A 17456-nucleotide genomic window follows, 5' to 3' on the forward strand; every position below is an offset into this window, starting at 1 on the left:
ACACTTTAATATGATACAGCTAAAATATCTAAGATATCTCAGTTTATTAAACAGCAGTGAAACTTCATACGCAGATGAGAGTGTTCTTTGTCTTAAGCAATTATTTATAATCCCAGGACTTGGGAGGTTGAGGTAGGAGGATCATGAGTTCAAAATCACCCTGAGCTTCACAGTGAGACTCCTATTTTTTTTTAAAAAAGCCTTATATTTGTCTTTCTTTAACAATAGTATAATTCTAAAGGTGATATGATCTGTTATGTTAAAACATGGAAAATTAAATAAAACTATAATGGCCTTGTCATTGAAATGATTGTATTTTTTTTCAAGTTTTTTGCCTGAGACTCCTTTTGTGCCTGCAATTGTAATATAAAGACAAGTTCACCTGATGCTTTTTCCATTGCTACAGAGTTTGCATTCATGCCAATGTTGTAAGTGGACCACAGAATGTTCCTGTAAAAGTGGACCTGCCCCCACCATCCAAATTACTTGGTTTATTTTTATTGGAGTCTAAGGAACTCCTATCCACCACACTGCTCATTAGAAAAAGCTCTTGGTAGAAGTAAGTGCAAGGAAATAAACATCGAGGGAGGATGAGAAAGCCAAAGGGCAGAGGAAATCACCAGGCAGGCAGGGAGGAAAGGAAACAGACACAGAGCGAGTGGACAAACCACACATGTGCAGAAAGCCTCATACAGAAAGCCTCTTAAAGGACGATGGCCCTGCAAAGAGCAAAGACTTCCTTCTTAGGAAGCACAGTCCCTGCCTGTCACCCCTTCCCAATCCAGTGCAGAACTGTGCATGTGGAGAGATGTTGGCATTTGTAAGCTTCCGCACATCTCTGTCATACCCCACCTGCTTCTTAATGAAGGCTTACTCTTTTGTCTGTTGTTAAATGTATCTGTCTTTCCACCTCAGTCTCTGTCTCCATACCCCATCTGTTCTGATTCTCCCATAAAGAGGGCAAGGGATGGGAATGGGAATGTAACTCGGTTGGCAGGGCGCTTGCCTGGCATGTGTGAAGTTCTGGGTTCAAACCTTAGCACCATATAAACCAGGCATGGTAGTGTCTGCTTAGAATGCTAGCCCTTGAAAAGTGGAGATTCAAGCAAGCCTGGGGTACATGGAGTTCTGAGACTTCCCTGAGAGAGAGAGAGAGAGAGAGAGAGAGAGAGAGAGAGAGAGAGAGAGAGAGAGAGAGAGAGGAGAGAGATTCAGTCATCTAAGGTATATTCAAGTAAGAGAAGCCTAGAATCCCATAGTTGAAGGATCTTCTGCAGAGATATCATTATCCATAGACCCCTCTATGTCTATCAGCTAGACTCTCTCATCTCTGTGGTACAGGACAAACACCAGTGCTTACAGTATCACCCATCCTGAGTCTGTTACAGGCTCTCAAGCCTCACCCCAGATCCAGATTCTGAACCTACAGTTTACAAGCTTAGTCCCAGGCTATTTGTTTGCGTGCATCATATTTAAGAATCTTTTACCCAAGTCACTTGGAATCCAACCCATTGTCCTAAATGAAACACAACAGTCTCCTCAAAAATTCATTATCTGCCATGTCTCTCCAAGCTTAAAGTTCAGGTAATGGTTTCCAAAGATGGTCATGAAGCTGTGCCATGGGAAATATTTCTGTGGTCGTGGGAGACCCAGAGCGCTTTGCTACTGGATAAGCAAGCTTCCCTAGTACCACTCCCCATGGCCTGTGCCTTCTAGTCACATCAACCATTCAAATGTGATAGGCCCCTTTACAGGGACTGCCCTTCCTTTCCCCTTTCCCCTCCAAAGGAATCCCTTGGGTCCCTTTAACTGACTCCCTAGACCAGTAATATCCAGTTGAAATATGCAGGGAGCCACGTCTATAACTTTATTTCTAGTATCCTCATAGAATAAATACCACGAAACAGATGGATTAATTTCACAATGCTTTGTTTAGCTCAATATCTTAAAACTATTATCATTTTGATATGTACCACTACCTTATAAGTGTTCACAACCAAAGGTTTCTGGAAGAGACGGTGAAGGTCTGGGTTACACCAGCACCTCCCACAACAACTGTTGTCCTCGCTCCCTAAGCTTTTTCTCCTCTTGAAATGTCTAAGGAGTCTTTCTTTCTCCTCCCTTTCTTTTTGAGTGTGCAAGTATGGAGATAGTACGTAGCAGTACTGAGGACTGAGTGTAGGGCCTTGCACATGTTTGGTACTTGCTCTACCACTGAGTTTTATCCCTAGCCCTACTCTTCCCGTATATTTTGAGACCAAGTCTAATTAAGCTGTGTAAACCAGCCTCGGACTCATTCTGCAGTCCCCACAGCCCTTGAAATCAACCTGCTTTAAAGAGTTATGAAAAACCACACCTCTAGTTCTCTACTTCCATTTGCCCTAAGCATCTACAGTATGAGTTGCCTTGCTAGAGAACACCACCACTTCCGTATCATTAAATCCATTGACACTTGGATGATCTCATCTTTCTTAGCTTCGTGGGAGTATTTGAGCCTATTGGTCACTGCTACCTCCCTCCTGGGTTCCTTCCTGAATAGTTGATAGCTTCTTATTCTCTTTTACAAGTTCTTTCTTTACTGGACTGCTAATAGTCAAGTGGGGCTAAATATTCAATAGGGTCATCCTCTCTCTTTTCTGCCTCTAGGTCTCTCTGATTACTCAGATGGTTCCATAGCCCCTCCACCTGCAACTCTTAACCTTCAGCTTTCTTTTCAACAATCCATTCAGTATCTACATTAGCTGTCTCATTGAATTTCAAAAGGAATTCTTGAATCCTGCTCTACAGCGTGTTTCTCAGAGGATCTCTCTCTCTCTCTCTCTCTCTCTCTCTCTCTCTCTCTCTCTCTCTCTCTCTCACACACACACACACACACACACACACACACACACACACACACTCACTCACTCACACTCTGGGCATGTACCTCATTAAATAGCTCTTGGTTTACCAGACAATCCACTGTGTTGCTGAAGATGGAATTTTCTTGCTCACTCATGCCCCACTTCATTCCATCAATAAGTCCTGGGTCCTCTACACTCAAGAGTGTCTTTGGGCTTCCAGGAGTGTCCAACTGGACTGCATGCAGTGGGTGATAGCTACAAATGCAGGTCAACATAAAATCATCAACTTACTTAAAACATGGTGAGGGGGGTTTGTGTGATTTTTAAAAAGTAAATAAATACTTCTTGCATGTCAAAGAATTGGACTTGCCTGTAAGTTAGAATGAATATTTGTGCTCCTATAAAATTTGCATATTAGAAACCTCCAAGATGATATTACTTGGGGGAGGAATCTCAGGGGAGGCTATTAGGTCATGAAGGTAGAGCCCTCATGAACAGGATTAGTGCCCTTATGAAAGGGGCCAGTGTATCGGACCCAAATAGCCTCCCTTGTCTTCATCTCCAGCCCTTCCCCGTGGCTGTCTCTGCTGCTTGAGGTCTTCACAAATGTGCTATCTTCTCCCCAGACTGTCACAAAGTTACCCTTTCTCTCTTACTCCCCCCAATTCCCATATACTTAGCTTTTTCTCCTTCTCCTTGGATTTAAGTATTACCTCCTAGATGGGGCTTCTCAGCTGTTCCATGCCCTCATGCGAGATTATTTCCATAAGAGGCACTTTGACTTTGGTTACATTTTTTATTCTTCTGTGCTCTCGCATTATTGTCTAGACAAGGACATATCTATTTCATTCACCTCTGCAGGGAGAAGAGAATTGTGTGCGCAGACGACATTCGGCAAATGTTTACTGAATGAATAGGTCTGGTAAGGAGCCCTTAGTGCTCTGCCTGTCACTGACTACGTTGACAGGACTGTACATCCTTTGTCATGTTTGTGCACCTCTTGATTGTATTCAAAGGAGATCAACAGCTTTAGCCAGGATGCTCAGTGACAAGATAAATCCAAATTTATGTTTGACACTGCCAATTATAAACAAGGTGGGGAAAATCTGCTCAACGGTCATTTAGAAAAGTTATTCTTAAAAGCCGTTTCCCTAACTTTGTTCCCAAACTGTAGTTTGATACTCAAGGAGTGGCCAAATTCACGAAGAGCTCATGTTGGGATTTTAATTAAAGGGAATCTGAAGGGGCTTTGTCCATGTCTTGCCACTGGTTGCTGGGATTCCATGACCGACATGTGACTCAAATAGAGAGGCGGTGAATTGTCTGCTTAGGGAGTAGTTTTAATTTTGACAGAGTGGTCCTCTGGTGCTATGGAAAGTTGGAGTCAGGCAACCTTATTCCTGATTGAGAAATCAGAATGCTACATGATTTTCCATATAATACTTCAAATTCCCTGAGTTCTCATTTGTTTTCAAGTGAGAATGCATAAAAATTGCCCATTCGTCTTCGAGACCTGTTATGAAAAATCTCCGATGAAAATCATGCACTCTCCTGTGCTCAGAAATACAGAAAGCCTGGCGTGGATGTATTGGCGATTTTAAAGTGTTAAGTGGAGGAAAATCCCAATAAAGGTACCATTTTGTGGGATCCAGGAAACACATTTTCCTCTCCTTTCACTAGTTATACTAATGTCTGTGTACTGACATGGCTAATTCCTCAATGAGGATACATACTCCACACTTGAATATGAAATAGGCTGGCATTTGAGGAGATGGTAAGTAGAAAGTATGTATTTTCCAAACACACACACACACACACACACACACACACACACACACACACACACATACACACACACACACCTTACCCCGTTCTGTGCCCTGTCTGCCCTTGCCTCTTGTACCTCTTATTTAGGAGCAGCCATAACTCTGTGCTTTGTCCCTGGCAGTAGATCAGCACTGTAAAACATTGCCACCTTCAGTTAAGAGAGGTTAGTGGTGTGTCTGCACACTCAGAAATCACATTCAGGTTACTACTCACTCCCAAGCTGTCTCCGCTTGATGAGTCTCGTCATTGGCCTGTCACTGTGTCTCTCTGTACACCTCCACAGAGCAAAAGAGAGAAGGGAGGAGGAGAGAGAAGGAACCTAGTAAATGAGTCTGGAATGAACACAAACTTAATCCGCTTGCAAGGTTTTGCTAATGTCCCAATGAAGCCGGCATACCTTTTGCATGACAGAAGAACTCTGAAAGCGTGTATTTTCTTCAAACCTACCAACTGCCGCTCTGTGCAAACTGTACTTTTGAAGCCTGAGGGTTTAAACTTGTCCAAATACTGAGTCTGATTTCATGATGGAATATGCCTCTTTGGTAAAGATGTATCTTTTCTATCCAGGTTTATAGGGCTTGAATATTTCAGTGAGTTTTCACAGAACAAAGAAACAGGCAGAGGCTGGCTGCTGAATTATCTGAGCAAGTCTGCATAGTTATGGGCAGAGCTGGGAGTAATAAAACATGAACCTGACATGTTCAATAACAGCTGCTTGGTATCAGTGGCCTTTTTAAAGACAGGAGGTTTAAGACCCAAATCGATGACATTTTCCTCACAGCATGTGACTAGATCAATGAGTAGGATATTTATAAAAATGAAGTCATGCGTACTTCCCCTTCAACCTCAGGATACCCTCAATAAAGGGTCTGTGGTATCAGTGAAAGGGATGAGCCAGCAACCCCATAGGAACATTCCAGAAGCATGTGTTCTGTTTACACACATCACTCTTCCCAGCCTAACGGCCTGACACAATTCTCCAAAGCCAGAGTTCACTCAGTCATCCCTTGGATCAGGTTACAGACGAACCTGTAGGGCAGTGCAAAAGATCACCCCGCCTGTAGTTCCCAGACTCAGGCTCAGACCCTTCTTCCTATTGTCACTGGGGGAACGGAAGCCACCTGTCATCACTTCTTAGAGATCCCAAGGTGCTTGTGTTCCATGGGTCCCCTGCAGATTTCACTTGACCAATGGTACCAAACTCAGGACTCTAGCATGGACAAGCCCATTCTTCCATAATTTCCTTCCCAGTGAGGTGAAGATAAAAGGAAATGGAGGGAGGTAGAAACGTGTTTGCCTGGTGTGTATCACACTTCAGGTTTGGTCTCCAGCACTGCATAAACTGAACATTTTTTGGTGACTTGTCATTTCAACATTCCAGAAGTGGAGGCAGGAGGATCAGAAACACCAGGTTATTCTTGGCTACACAGCAAGTTCAAGGGCAGACTGGGCTATATGAGTGAGACCCTAGATTTAAAAAAAAAAAAAAAGATTAAAATAAAGAATATAGAATGCTGGAGAACACATAAGGTGTATTTCTTAATGTAGGCTGCTGTGGATGGGCAGTGTGTTGTGTATACTTAAAGAAATTAAGTTGATCAGTTTGCTTTTCCCAGAAAGTGGAATCCATTTAACTTGACAGAATCCCTTCTTTCTCTTCTCTCTGCCTCATGCTAATTTTCTACTATGGACACAGATCTCCATATTTAGAAGTAAAATAAATGGGCATTTTAGGAGCCAACGTTGATGTTTAGTCTTAAAAGTTGGGTCGACCATGGCAACAGCAAACGGTCCATTATCTTCTTAAAGAAAACAATTTATCAAGCCGAGGAGCCAGAGAATTGTGTGGCAGCAATCGTCTCAGCCTCATAATTATAAATTTGTGAGGATCTGGTAAAATGCACAAATCCAAAGAATTATAGTGTTTCATTGTGAGTCAGGATAAAGAACCCTGTTATTTGTAGACATTTTACATCATCAGAGATATTTAGGGAGGGTCAGATCTTAGCAATGATATTGTCTAACCTTGTTATTTTCCAGATGAGGAAATTTAAATTAAGAATTTTTTTAAATTTTTTGAGACAGGGTTTCTCTGTGTTACCCTGGCTGTCCTGGAACTCACTCTGTAGACTAAACTGGCCTCAAACACAGAGATCCACCTGCCTCTCCCAAGTGCTGGTATTAAAGGCATGTGCCACCACCACCTGGCAAGAACTTCTTAAGAGAATGCATTAAAGGACTTCACTATGCAACAGGCCTTCCAGCTGTCCAAGCCACTTGAATAACTTACTATCTTTCAAATTCTCACTTCAGTTTAGCAAAAAAAAAAAAAAAAAAATGGACTCGTTATAACAAAACTTATTATATTTTGCATTTTTTGGTTCAACATATCCCTTCCTTCCTCCTTCTCATCACTCACTCATGGAAAGACTGGGTCACAGAACCCCATTGTCTTTGAGGATCTTTGCTAGACAATGAGATGGTTAAAAGCAAAAGTAGCTTCTTGGGGAACCTGTGTCCTTCAGGCACCCCGAGGAGAAGGTGAGGTTGGTGCGCCACCTCCAGACTTGCTGAAGGCATGTTCAAGGATTGCCAGGGAACTGAGATGCAAAGGGCAGATAGTCCCTGGGAGAGTCAGAAGAGGCTCAATGGGGCAACACGGGATGCTCGTGTGGGATGAGCATGAGTCGCAGGCAGAGACAACAGCAGGGGATTATGGGAAAGGCAGAAGAGGCCCAAAGGCAAGAACAATGCCAGGTGGCTGTACGTACCCAGAAAGATTGGATTTAGCAGTAGAGGAGAAAGGAAAGCAGGGGGTTGGGAATCATGAATGCTGAGAAAAGAAGATAAATTATAAAGCGAACAAAAGAGCCATTGCAGACCATGCTAACGAACTTTGCTATGAACAAAAAAGCCAGTGTTGTGACACTTTATATCATATGTTATACCCCCCAAAATCCCTTTCTGTTGATTTTATTTTTAAATATATATAATGTATGCTATTATTTATTATTTAACATATTTCTTAAGCACTTTACGTTTAAGCATATTTGTTTTTTTAAAAGAGATGGTCATGTTCTAAACAGAAAACCAGTATTTCTTTAAATGAATTCTAGGTCATCATTGAAATGAATGTGATGAACAGAAAACCCTCCAGTTAATTCATTGCTTATGAAAGCCGATGACCCTGAAGCCTGCAGTCAGTTTATTAAGGGATATTGTACATTTTGGAGAGAAAATTAAATTCTAGCACCAAACTAAGACTCCTTAAACAAATTAGGAGGGAGAAGAAGGCTGAACACAAATAGTTTTCTCACACTGTAAATGAGGTGTGTTTATCATGGGTCCGAGAGTGTTTGACACAATGGTGATACTCATCCCATTCCTAAGGCAATATCATTTTAGGAAGCATGGGACATCTGAAGTTTGGGGGCTAATTTTGGGTGGCAAATTCAATCTTATCCGAAGAGGGATTAACACGACTAGAAAGAGAGACCAATGGGAGAAAGGAAACCAGTGTGTGATGGTTGTGGAAAAGGATCCCAGTATATCCCAGTTAGTGCAGTGAGGGTACAGAAAAGGGTCTGGATTTAAGAGGAATTTGGGATAAAGCCACAGACTTTTTTCTGAGCAATGTGGGGCAGGGATCAGGGGAATAGAGGGACAGATGGCGCTCTGGGGGTGAGTGACTTACGAGACTATATAAATGACACTGTTGTTGTTCAAGCCGGGATCAATAGGCTTGTGAGGTGGGCTTGAGGAAGGGGGAGAGTGGAAGCAGACGGGTGGAGAGAGTCAGACCCCTGGATTCAGATGCTCTGCCATTCAGAGAACCTTCCATATTCTAGATTCACATTGATGCTTATTGGGAAAATGTCTGACTTTTGATGCTTATGAGGTAACTGAAACTTTCTTGCTAATGCTCAGAGCATCCCACATGTCAGCTAGGTTATAGGAGACTGTTTTGCCTATAAATGAGCATCATAAACATCTGCCTCACTACTGATGGTTTTAAAATTTTGTGACTCCATCCGGTAGACAAATTGAAAGCACGCTGGGCATATTTACTGTCCCACGATGTGAAAGGTGAACACATCTAAAAGCAAAACATCATTAAAAATCTTCTTAGGTAAGCAATCTGCTGGGAGTTTTGAAGGGTAGCGAGCCAATTTAAGCACAGATATTGTTCTCATAGAACTTGTAAAGACTAAGATAAAAATTTCAGGGACTAAAATTATGTTCACATGTCAAGAATTTATGCATAATTTCTAGAGAAGAAATCTATCCTCAAAAATCTTTCTAGTAGCCATAGTTAGTGTGAAATTTATTTCCATGGATGACTAGAGTGTTATGATGGTACTGGAGCAAAACAACAATCAAGTGGATTTGGTGGTACTCTTAAAGACTTGAAAGGGAAAGCCTTGCCTGCCGTTAATAATCTGTTTCTTATGCTGTGGATTTGTCCGGCTTGGGAGAACTACGTGGGTGTTTGTCTGTTGTTGGTTGTATTTCTGCTCATCCAAACGTGTGACATGGCAACAAGTCTGCGCATTCTCGTGAAGCCGGTTAGTTAGTGTTGGTTTTTTCATAAGCAGGCTTTTCTTCCTTGGCAATCAAGACGGGCTAGCAGGCACCGGTTTCCTCCTAAACCCACCAAACAGCCATAGGCCTGAATGAGGAAAAAGACAACATTCCCAAATGTTGACACTCCTTCTTCAGTTTCTAGACCCTTCTGTGGAAAGAAGTGTTTTCATAGAACACAGACAGAATTCATTTACATAGAGCGTTCTTAATGGCTCCTGTCAGAACAAACAGCTGGGAAGCATATGGTACCCATTCCCCTGGATCACTTGGAAAAAAAAAAGTGCACATGTAAATAAAGTCAACATAAAAGAGTGGCCCTTTGAACCCGTGACCTTATATAATACATAAGTATATCAGTACAGGACACTCGTTGTATTGACCCACAGAGTCCTGTGGCTTTAAATATTTTTGATACATTCTAAGATTCATAGTTTTTAGGAGCTCCAAAGAAATCAAGATAATTGACAAAATATCAGCAGATGCCACGCCAAACAATAAGCGTGTGTCTCAGAATGTCTATGCATAGGTTTTCCAACAATATTTATAGATTTGGGGAAAGTTAGTGAGTAAAATCAAATGCCTATTTATGCCTTATAAGTTCCATGTTCTCTGTCTCCCTATTGCTTTATGTGAAACAGGCACTGTGTGATCTCATGGCAGAGAAAATGCCTTGGCAAAAATTTCTGGTAAATGATAACTTTGCATAGCTTCGTATTTTTAGAAAGAAAAGAGCTTAGAAAAGATAGAAAATTTTTACATTTACAGGGAACCGATTAGAATAATTGGCCTTTGCCTTTACATATTGACATTTCATAAATGACTTTAAAGAATCTAGCTTTTCCGGGCTATTATCACTCCTTTGGGTTATTAAGAGAGTGTAATTCCCCCTGTGAAATTAAGCTGCAAATCCCCCAGAAGGATTCACTTTATGCATGTTAAAAGATTGAATGAGTTGTGCAGAATGAGACTCAAGTTCACACGCTTGTGTCTGTTGATCGTCTGCCCCAGGCCAAGCATTGTGTACTCACTCGAGATGCAAAGCAGTGTGGGTAAGAGAAGCAGGAGGTCATCTAGACACCTCCCTTCCCTGCTGTGTATCCCTTGCTGTATGTTGCTCATTGGGAAGAAACCAACTCTCCTTTCATAGCTTTTAGAGTTTGAGAGTCAGCAAAGCCTCCAGGGTGAACTGTGTGGTGCAGACCATCAGAACCCCATGCCATGTTGTTGACCATTTGGAGAACAGAACTCGGGACTTTACAGTAGGCAGGCTCAGGACACTCTCTCCTTTCCTTGTTTTATTCCCTAACTTCTTTGAACGCTTTTAGGACACATCTCAGCACAAACAATGACTAGTATCGCACATATAGGGTGCCCTTTAACTATAAGAATCGGTCATAGCCAGAGGCTGTTGTAAGTTACAAACCTGAGCACGCCTCCATGTCTCAGGGTCTTTCACCCTTTGGCTGTGCCCAGGGGCAAAGACAAGCAGGTTTGCTTACTCTGGGATGAAAGCCTTCCCAACTGCACTTGTTTCATAGGAGAGAGGGTAATTGGAAGGGAGCTTTACCTGCCTGATGGAGGATGATGGAAACTAAGGGCAGAAGAATAGAAACCTGTAAAGAAGCCTCTGAGCCTACAAGAGTGCTGGGTCATCTGCCTTCTAGTAGAGGCGTGTCTCAGAGAAAATAGAGCCCTGCTGTAGCCAAGAACACTTCAGCTTCATCGGCTCACTCTGATAGGTGCTACTGGCGTCTTGCTTGTATTGAGACTTACTAGAAGAGGTTGTGGTTTTTATCTTTTACCTCCAAATGTGTCTGGCTGCCCCACTGCCCATCTCAACCAGCTCGATGTAGGCCAGCATGCCATCTTTAACTGCACAAAAATGAGAGAAATTTTAAAAACAGTTCTGAGCACTAGTCTGCCTTCCCTATCCGCCCTCCACGACTTCTCCTTGTTCTTGTGTCTACCTTTCTCAACACGGAGGGCAGTGGTACTCTAAAGAGCACGTTCTGTTGTCAAATGGAAATGCATTGGGTTGTGTCATAGGCCGAGAAGCACCATGAGATGGCCTTGCGTGATGATCGACTCAACCATGGCCTGTCTCCCGTGCATAGATGAGCACCTGACCACTTCATGCTTTCCTTTGCTATCCCTAACCATCGAATGGAAAACTATCAAGTCCCACAGTAGGTCACAATTTGAGTTTGTAGAAGATGAGCTGTGTTTTCTTCACATGGATGCCTTAAACATTTGAGATGTGTGTACAGGCAAGTGCATGCTTTTGCGTGTGTATGTGAACACATATACCACTTGTTCACTGGCTTAGTTTAGAAGCCCTTTCCTGTTCCACTTTGGTTTTGTTTTAGCACGGTGGCAAACATGTAAATCATGCCGGAGACGCCCAGCCATAAAACATCTGTCAGGGTTTCTTTATTTTAATTTTCTGCTTTTATCCCTATTGCTACTTCAAGTAGTTCTGGGTCAGTATGCCATGATGTTCTTACCTTTCTCTGTCTTGCAGTGGTAAGTATGAAACGTTAATTGTTTTTTTTGGCGGGGGGCAGGAGGGGGAGCTTTTTGACACAGGGTTTTTCTGTGTAGCTTTGGAGCCTTTCCTGGAACTCACTCTGTAGCCCAGACTGGCCTGGAACTCACAGAGATTCACCTGCCTCTGCCTCCTGAGTACTGGGATTAAAGGCATGTGCCACCACCACCCAGCTAATTTTAAGCTGGAGAGATGGCTCAGCCGTTAAAGGCTAGGCTCACACCAATATACACCAAATATAATTTTATGGATATATGTCCTCTCATACTTTATCCCCTTACAGAGGGGCCTACTGTGAGCATAACCTAAGTGAGCCATGTCTACCTATGTGGCCAAACTGTGTTCTTACTCCAACTTAATAATCTCCTCTCTATTATTTTTTTTTAAACAGTTTCTGGCTCTAGCTGGAATTGTGGTGTCTCGACTCTCATTACAAACCCACAAAAGCCCACTGGAATCGCTGACGTATACAGTAAGTTCCGCCCGGTGAAGCGCGTTTCTCCACTGAAACATCAGCCGGAGACTCTGGAAAACAATGAAGATGATGACCAAAAGAACAATGCTGTGGAATACCAGAAATCGGGGGACACTGACCAGACCCCCCCGCCCGAGGAACTCCGCCCTGAAGATGGAGTCAGGGGGTTGCCAGGTAAGGGCTCAGAGCCCAACCAGGCACTGGGCGAGCTGGAGCATTATGACCTTGACATGGATGAGATTCTGGATGTGCCTTACATTAAATCCAGTCAACAGCTGGCCCCGTTCACCAAGGTGACGTCGGAAAAAAGGATTTTGGGTTTATGCACAACCATCAATGGCCTGTCCGGGAAAGGCTGCCCTGTTGGAAGCACTGAGAACGCCACATCCACCATGACTCCGTTTTGTGTTCTTTCTCCTGTGAAAAGCCCTCACTTAAGGAAAGGAAAAACTGTCCTCCGGGACCAGCACAAGCTCTCCACAGAAGAGTCTGAGAACTCACCGGCTCTGGGTAAATGTGTCCCTGCATATGAGTCAGAAAGCAACAGTCAGGACTTCCTAAACAAGGCCTTTAGTGACCCCCATGGTCGAAAAATGGAGAAGACTGGGCCAGACTGCAAGCTCAGGGCCTTTCACCTGCAGGCCTCAGCAGCAGGGCCCAAACCGGAAGAGCAGGTCAACGGCATGACCTGGACCAACGGCCAAGGCACAGAAGAAAGGAGTGAGCACCTGAAGAAAGTAAGAAGCATACTGAACATCGTGAAAGAAGGACAGATTTCGCTCTTGGTGAGTGTTGCCTGTCAGTCTATCTGTCTGTCTCCAGACTCCATCTTATAACAGGAGGAAGTGTTTTGGTTTTTTTTTTTTTAATTAGTTCTTTGAGAACTTCCTATCACATGTTCCTCTCCCCTTTCCTCTGTTTCTTGCTGAATCTTTACTTGTTGCTTTGGTTGAGCTGCGTGGAGTTTTAAACGCTAGGGTCGGGAGGTTAATTCAGGGGACACAAATGGCTCCAGGAGAGAGTTAGCGCAGTTTAACATCGTCTGACCTCAGCTGGAATAAAGACATTTAATCTGAAAGGAAAACAAAACAAAGAGCCCAGCACTGTTTTCCAGTTCAGTTGTAAGGCCTTTTTTTTTTTTTTTTTTTTTGCTTTGCTTTGCTTTTCAAATGGCTCCCCATGCTCTCCATCCCTTTCTGTGGGGATGTCAGTTTTTAGCTGATGGCGGACCTGCCAGATCTGTGAACAGAGAGTTCTCTGTTTCACCCTGATCATTATTCAGAAGAGTTGGGCCAGGGGGGGTTGGAAAGCATTTGCAGATACAGCTTCCCCTAGAGTTTGATTGTTCCCTGACATACACGGGGTTTTTGCTTTGCTCCAGCCTGTGTGTCTAGGGAACATGAAGAATTGTCTCCAGAGACTCCAGACGCAGAGTTACTTGGTGTAAGAAATATCTGTTGAGAAAGCCCAGCAGAAATAGCGTTCCATCTGCTGCACTGTTCTTTTCTAGCTTCCAGACACTGATCAAACAGTAGCAATCCTGGGCTCATACTCCAGTGATAATTAAAGTCTCACTCTTGGAAACTCACTGCGTCGCAGCATTCCCCGTAATGTTAAGCACGCACAGATAAACTACAGCGTGCTGGGCCTGTTATTGCAAACAGGACAATGCGATTGAACGATTTTACCAAATGAAGCCAGAACTGTTTTCTCTTGAAAAATGGCCTTTCCATTTTTCCTGGCTGTTCCCTCTGATTTTCTTTGGTTCATTCTTTTCCTTTGTCCCAGAAGTCGCAAATGCTCACACCATTCAGTTTACCCAAAACATTCTGTCAAACACTTGATGCTCAGAGGACTGAATCTTACCAGAGACAGGAAGAAAAAAAAAAAAAAACAGCCAAAGAACCAAGTTGCCTCCAGATATCCCAGATACCCCTGGAGTCGCTGATATGTCTAGAGGTTCCTACAAAGTGCTAGGAGCCACAGCCATTAGGTAACATGCAGAAGGAGCCAGGCTGACAAGTCAGACCCTCAAAACAAGTACTTTATTCATTCAACAAACCTGCAACAGTCAATAAAGCATAGCCCTGTCCCTCAAAGACTTAGCCACGGTGTGGTGGCAGAGACAGAGAAGCTGTGGCTTACCATCAGTTTCACCTCGGGGACCTAGAAAACCAACAGGAAACCTACACAGCTCATTGGTGCTAACTCAGTAGCCCTTTCTCACACACAGCCATCCGTCCCTTGAGAGAACATGTTCTCAAGCAGTGATTCTCAACCTTCCCAATGCTGTGACCCCTTAATTCAATTCTTCATGTTGTGGTGACCCCCCAACTGTTCAATTTGTCGTTTCTTCATAAGCGTAATTTTGCTACTGTTATGAATTGTAATGTAAATATCTGTTTTCGGATGTTCCTTCTTCCCTGTGCCCAAAGGAGAACCTCCATAGTGTCCTGTTTTGATTTATTGATTGAAGCCTTCCTCTCTCTCTTTCTCTCCCTCCCCTCCCCCCACCCCCTCTCTCTCTCTCTCTCTCTCTCTCTCTCTCTCTCTCTCTCTCTCTCTCTCTTTCTCCAGCCACACCTAGCTGCAGACAATCTGGACAAAATTCACGACGAGAATGGCAACAATCTGTTACATGTTGCTGCCTCAAAGGGCCATGCAGAATGTCTGCAACACCTCACATCTCTGATGGGCGAAGACTGTCTCAGCGAACGGAACACAGAGCAGCTGACTCCAGCCGGCCTGGCCATCAAGGTGACCGCTTGGGGGCTGAGCTGTCCCAGGTTTTGTCTGTGGATTTGATCTCCGTTTTCTAAGATTTCTTGTGAGCTAAGCTATCGGAAGGGGGAGAGGAGAGAGTGATTTGTTAAACAAACAACACGTGGGTGTATTTTATGTAAGAAGTTAATCACTTGAGTCTCTACCACTCAGATGTTGATGGCATTCCAGCTTATTATCCAATAAGGACAATTTCCAAATCAGCCCACAAAGAGGGAAGAAGATGACCCCCTGCAGGGCTGAGAAATTTGTTATTCATGCTGATTGCAATTTGGAGCCTGACCCACACCTGGATCTCTCAGAGGCTGTGTTAATTTTCTCTAATGTGGGAATAAGAAGCAAGGAGAATTAGATCAAGGTGTGCTATTAAGAGAGGCTAGCACTTAGGCTTTTAATGGATCAAATCTGAGTTTCAATGTCATCAGCATCAAAACTGTTTACAGCATCACTGAGGATTCTGTATTTAGCTCTCCGAAATAGCACACTGTGCCTATTTGTCAAAGTGTACACAAATTAATGCCAACTGGGGTGGAGTTAGAACCTGGACCGTAACACAAGAAAATAGGGACTTTTTAACACTGTGGTAAGAGCATCTCAGATAGACCAAGTCACAAGAAGGTTCGCTATTACACTAAAATGACTGTTAGGCTCTTTGGCAGCTAAATGTGGAACTCAGTCATACTTATTAAGAATCCAGAAGTGAAGTTCAGAGAAATAGAATACATCTTGTACTTCTGCATACAGACTGCTTTACGTAATAGTTGAATCTCCTAAAAGCCAGATAACATCATTTTTTTTTTTTTTTTTTTTGGTTTTTTGAGACAGGGTTTCTCTGTGTAGTTTTGTGCCTTTCCTGGAACTCACTCTGTAGACCAGGTTGGCCTCGAACTCACAGAGATCTGCCTGCCTCTGCCTCCCGAGTGCTGGGATTAAAGGCGTGTGCCACCACTGCCCAATAAATGGAATTGCATAGGTGTTGAATAGGAGAACTGGCTAGCTAAAGAAACCTACTTATGAACTTACTAAGGAACACATTTTATTTTTAAAATAATAAGTTTCTATCCTATCCTAATATATCCTATATGTAAGGCTGTTTTTTTAACATTAATGCATTTATTGGTCAGTAAAGTTTATATGTTAAAAAATGTTGTTTTATTTCGTTTTGCTCCCTGGTAAAGTATGACTTCAAAATTTGCATAGTAAATATTTTGTTATAAAGAAATCTATGATGCCAGGGAATGTGTTTTTCTCTGAATGTGAATGATGTCATACCAGCTCAGAACTGAGTTTATTGCAGTCAATGTGAAGAAAAGAGAAACCAAATTTAAAGAAAAAAAGAAACTCTTCTCAGTAGAGTTGAGTTCAGTTTGTACCGGAGTCAACAGGTACTGTGTTATTAGGCACTGAAGGTAAAAATTTGAATAAGACATAGTACCTATTCCTAAGGAGCTAATACAGCTAGTGAATGAATCAGGTACCTTGGTTACCGGTTGATAACAGTGTCAGACAGTTAAGTCATCATCTAACCCTGTGACAGAGTCCACAGAGATGAATGGGTAGAGTGTGGTCATCCATGGGCAAATGTCAATGATAAACATCCTTATAATGCTGATGAAGGTTGGCATCCGCCATATTTATGGAATGGTTTAGTGTTTATGAAATACAGTTCTCATTAGTTTTCCTAACTAATGGTAGGTGATTGAATATTCCCTTGTTATTTAATTGAATGAAAGCCTGTCTTTTAACTTATATGCCTTTACTGCTTGTTTGGATAGATTAAAAATTTTAGAGCATGAAGGTTCACGAGCAACTTAGTCATCATTAAGCCAACCCTCGATGTGAATAGTTTCTATACCATCTACACAGGAGCTGTTGATTTATCCCTAAACATCAGCCACCACAGTACAGCTATCACCAATAGGTCTGCAGGCTTACACAGCAATTTCCACTTTAATTTGAAGGAAACACACACACACACACACACACACACACACACACACACACACACACGCGCGCGCGCGCGCGCGCGCACACACACATCTAACACCCACAAGGCTAAAAAGTTCTTTCAGATGTAGGGACTTGGGCTTCTGAATGATTTGAGAAAGTATTCTTTCTGTTTCATCCCAATTATCCTGACAAAGAGCAGTAAGTCCGAGCATTTCATACAAGTACCTCTCCCTTCACAGACATGACCTGCTACCTGCAGTTCATCTGTGTGCTTTGATTGACACTGGTGAAACTGGGAGTCTTAAGAAGCCGCCAGTCTCCTGTTTTAGACCTTGTTTTGAACACATGCCGCAACTGATGTGTTTCACCCCATTAAACAGTTCTAAGAGGGAGCTGGAGAGGTGCTTGGTGGTTATAAGCACTTGCTACTTTTGCAAAGGACCAGAGTTGG

At 42.8% G+C, this 17456-nt stretch overlaps 1 protein-coding gene across 2 annotated transcripts in view; it reads left to right on the plus strand.

The window, feature by feature from the left end:
• The window catches only part of Sncaip (synuclein alpha interacting protein), a 140342-nt gene that overhangs the window by 88340 nt on the left and 34546 nt on the right, over positions 1-17456 (plus strand). For both annotated transcript variants that reach the window (XM_052742185.1, XM_052742184.1), the window contains exons 4-5: positions 12191-13059; positions 14852-15031. In XM_052742185.1, coding sequence (XP_052598145.1) covers positions 12191-13059; positions 14852-15031 — 1049 coding nt within the window. The remainder of the gene's footprint in view (positions 1-12190; positions 13060-14851; positions 15032-17456) is intronic.

This window comes from Peromyscus californicus, unplaced genomic scaffold, assembly GCF_007827085.1.
Source record: "Peromyscus californicus insignis strain IS unplaced genomic scaffold, ASM782708v3 Scaffold_17__1_contigs__length_78620276, whole genome shotgun sequence".
Classification (NCBI taxonomy): Eukaryota; Metazoa; Chordata; class Mammalia; order Rodentia; family Cricetidae; genus Peromyscus; species Peromyscus californicus.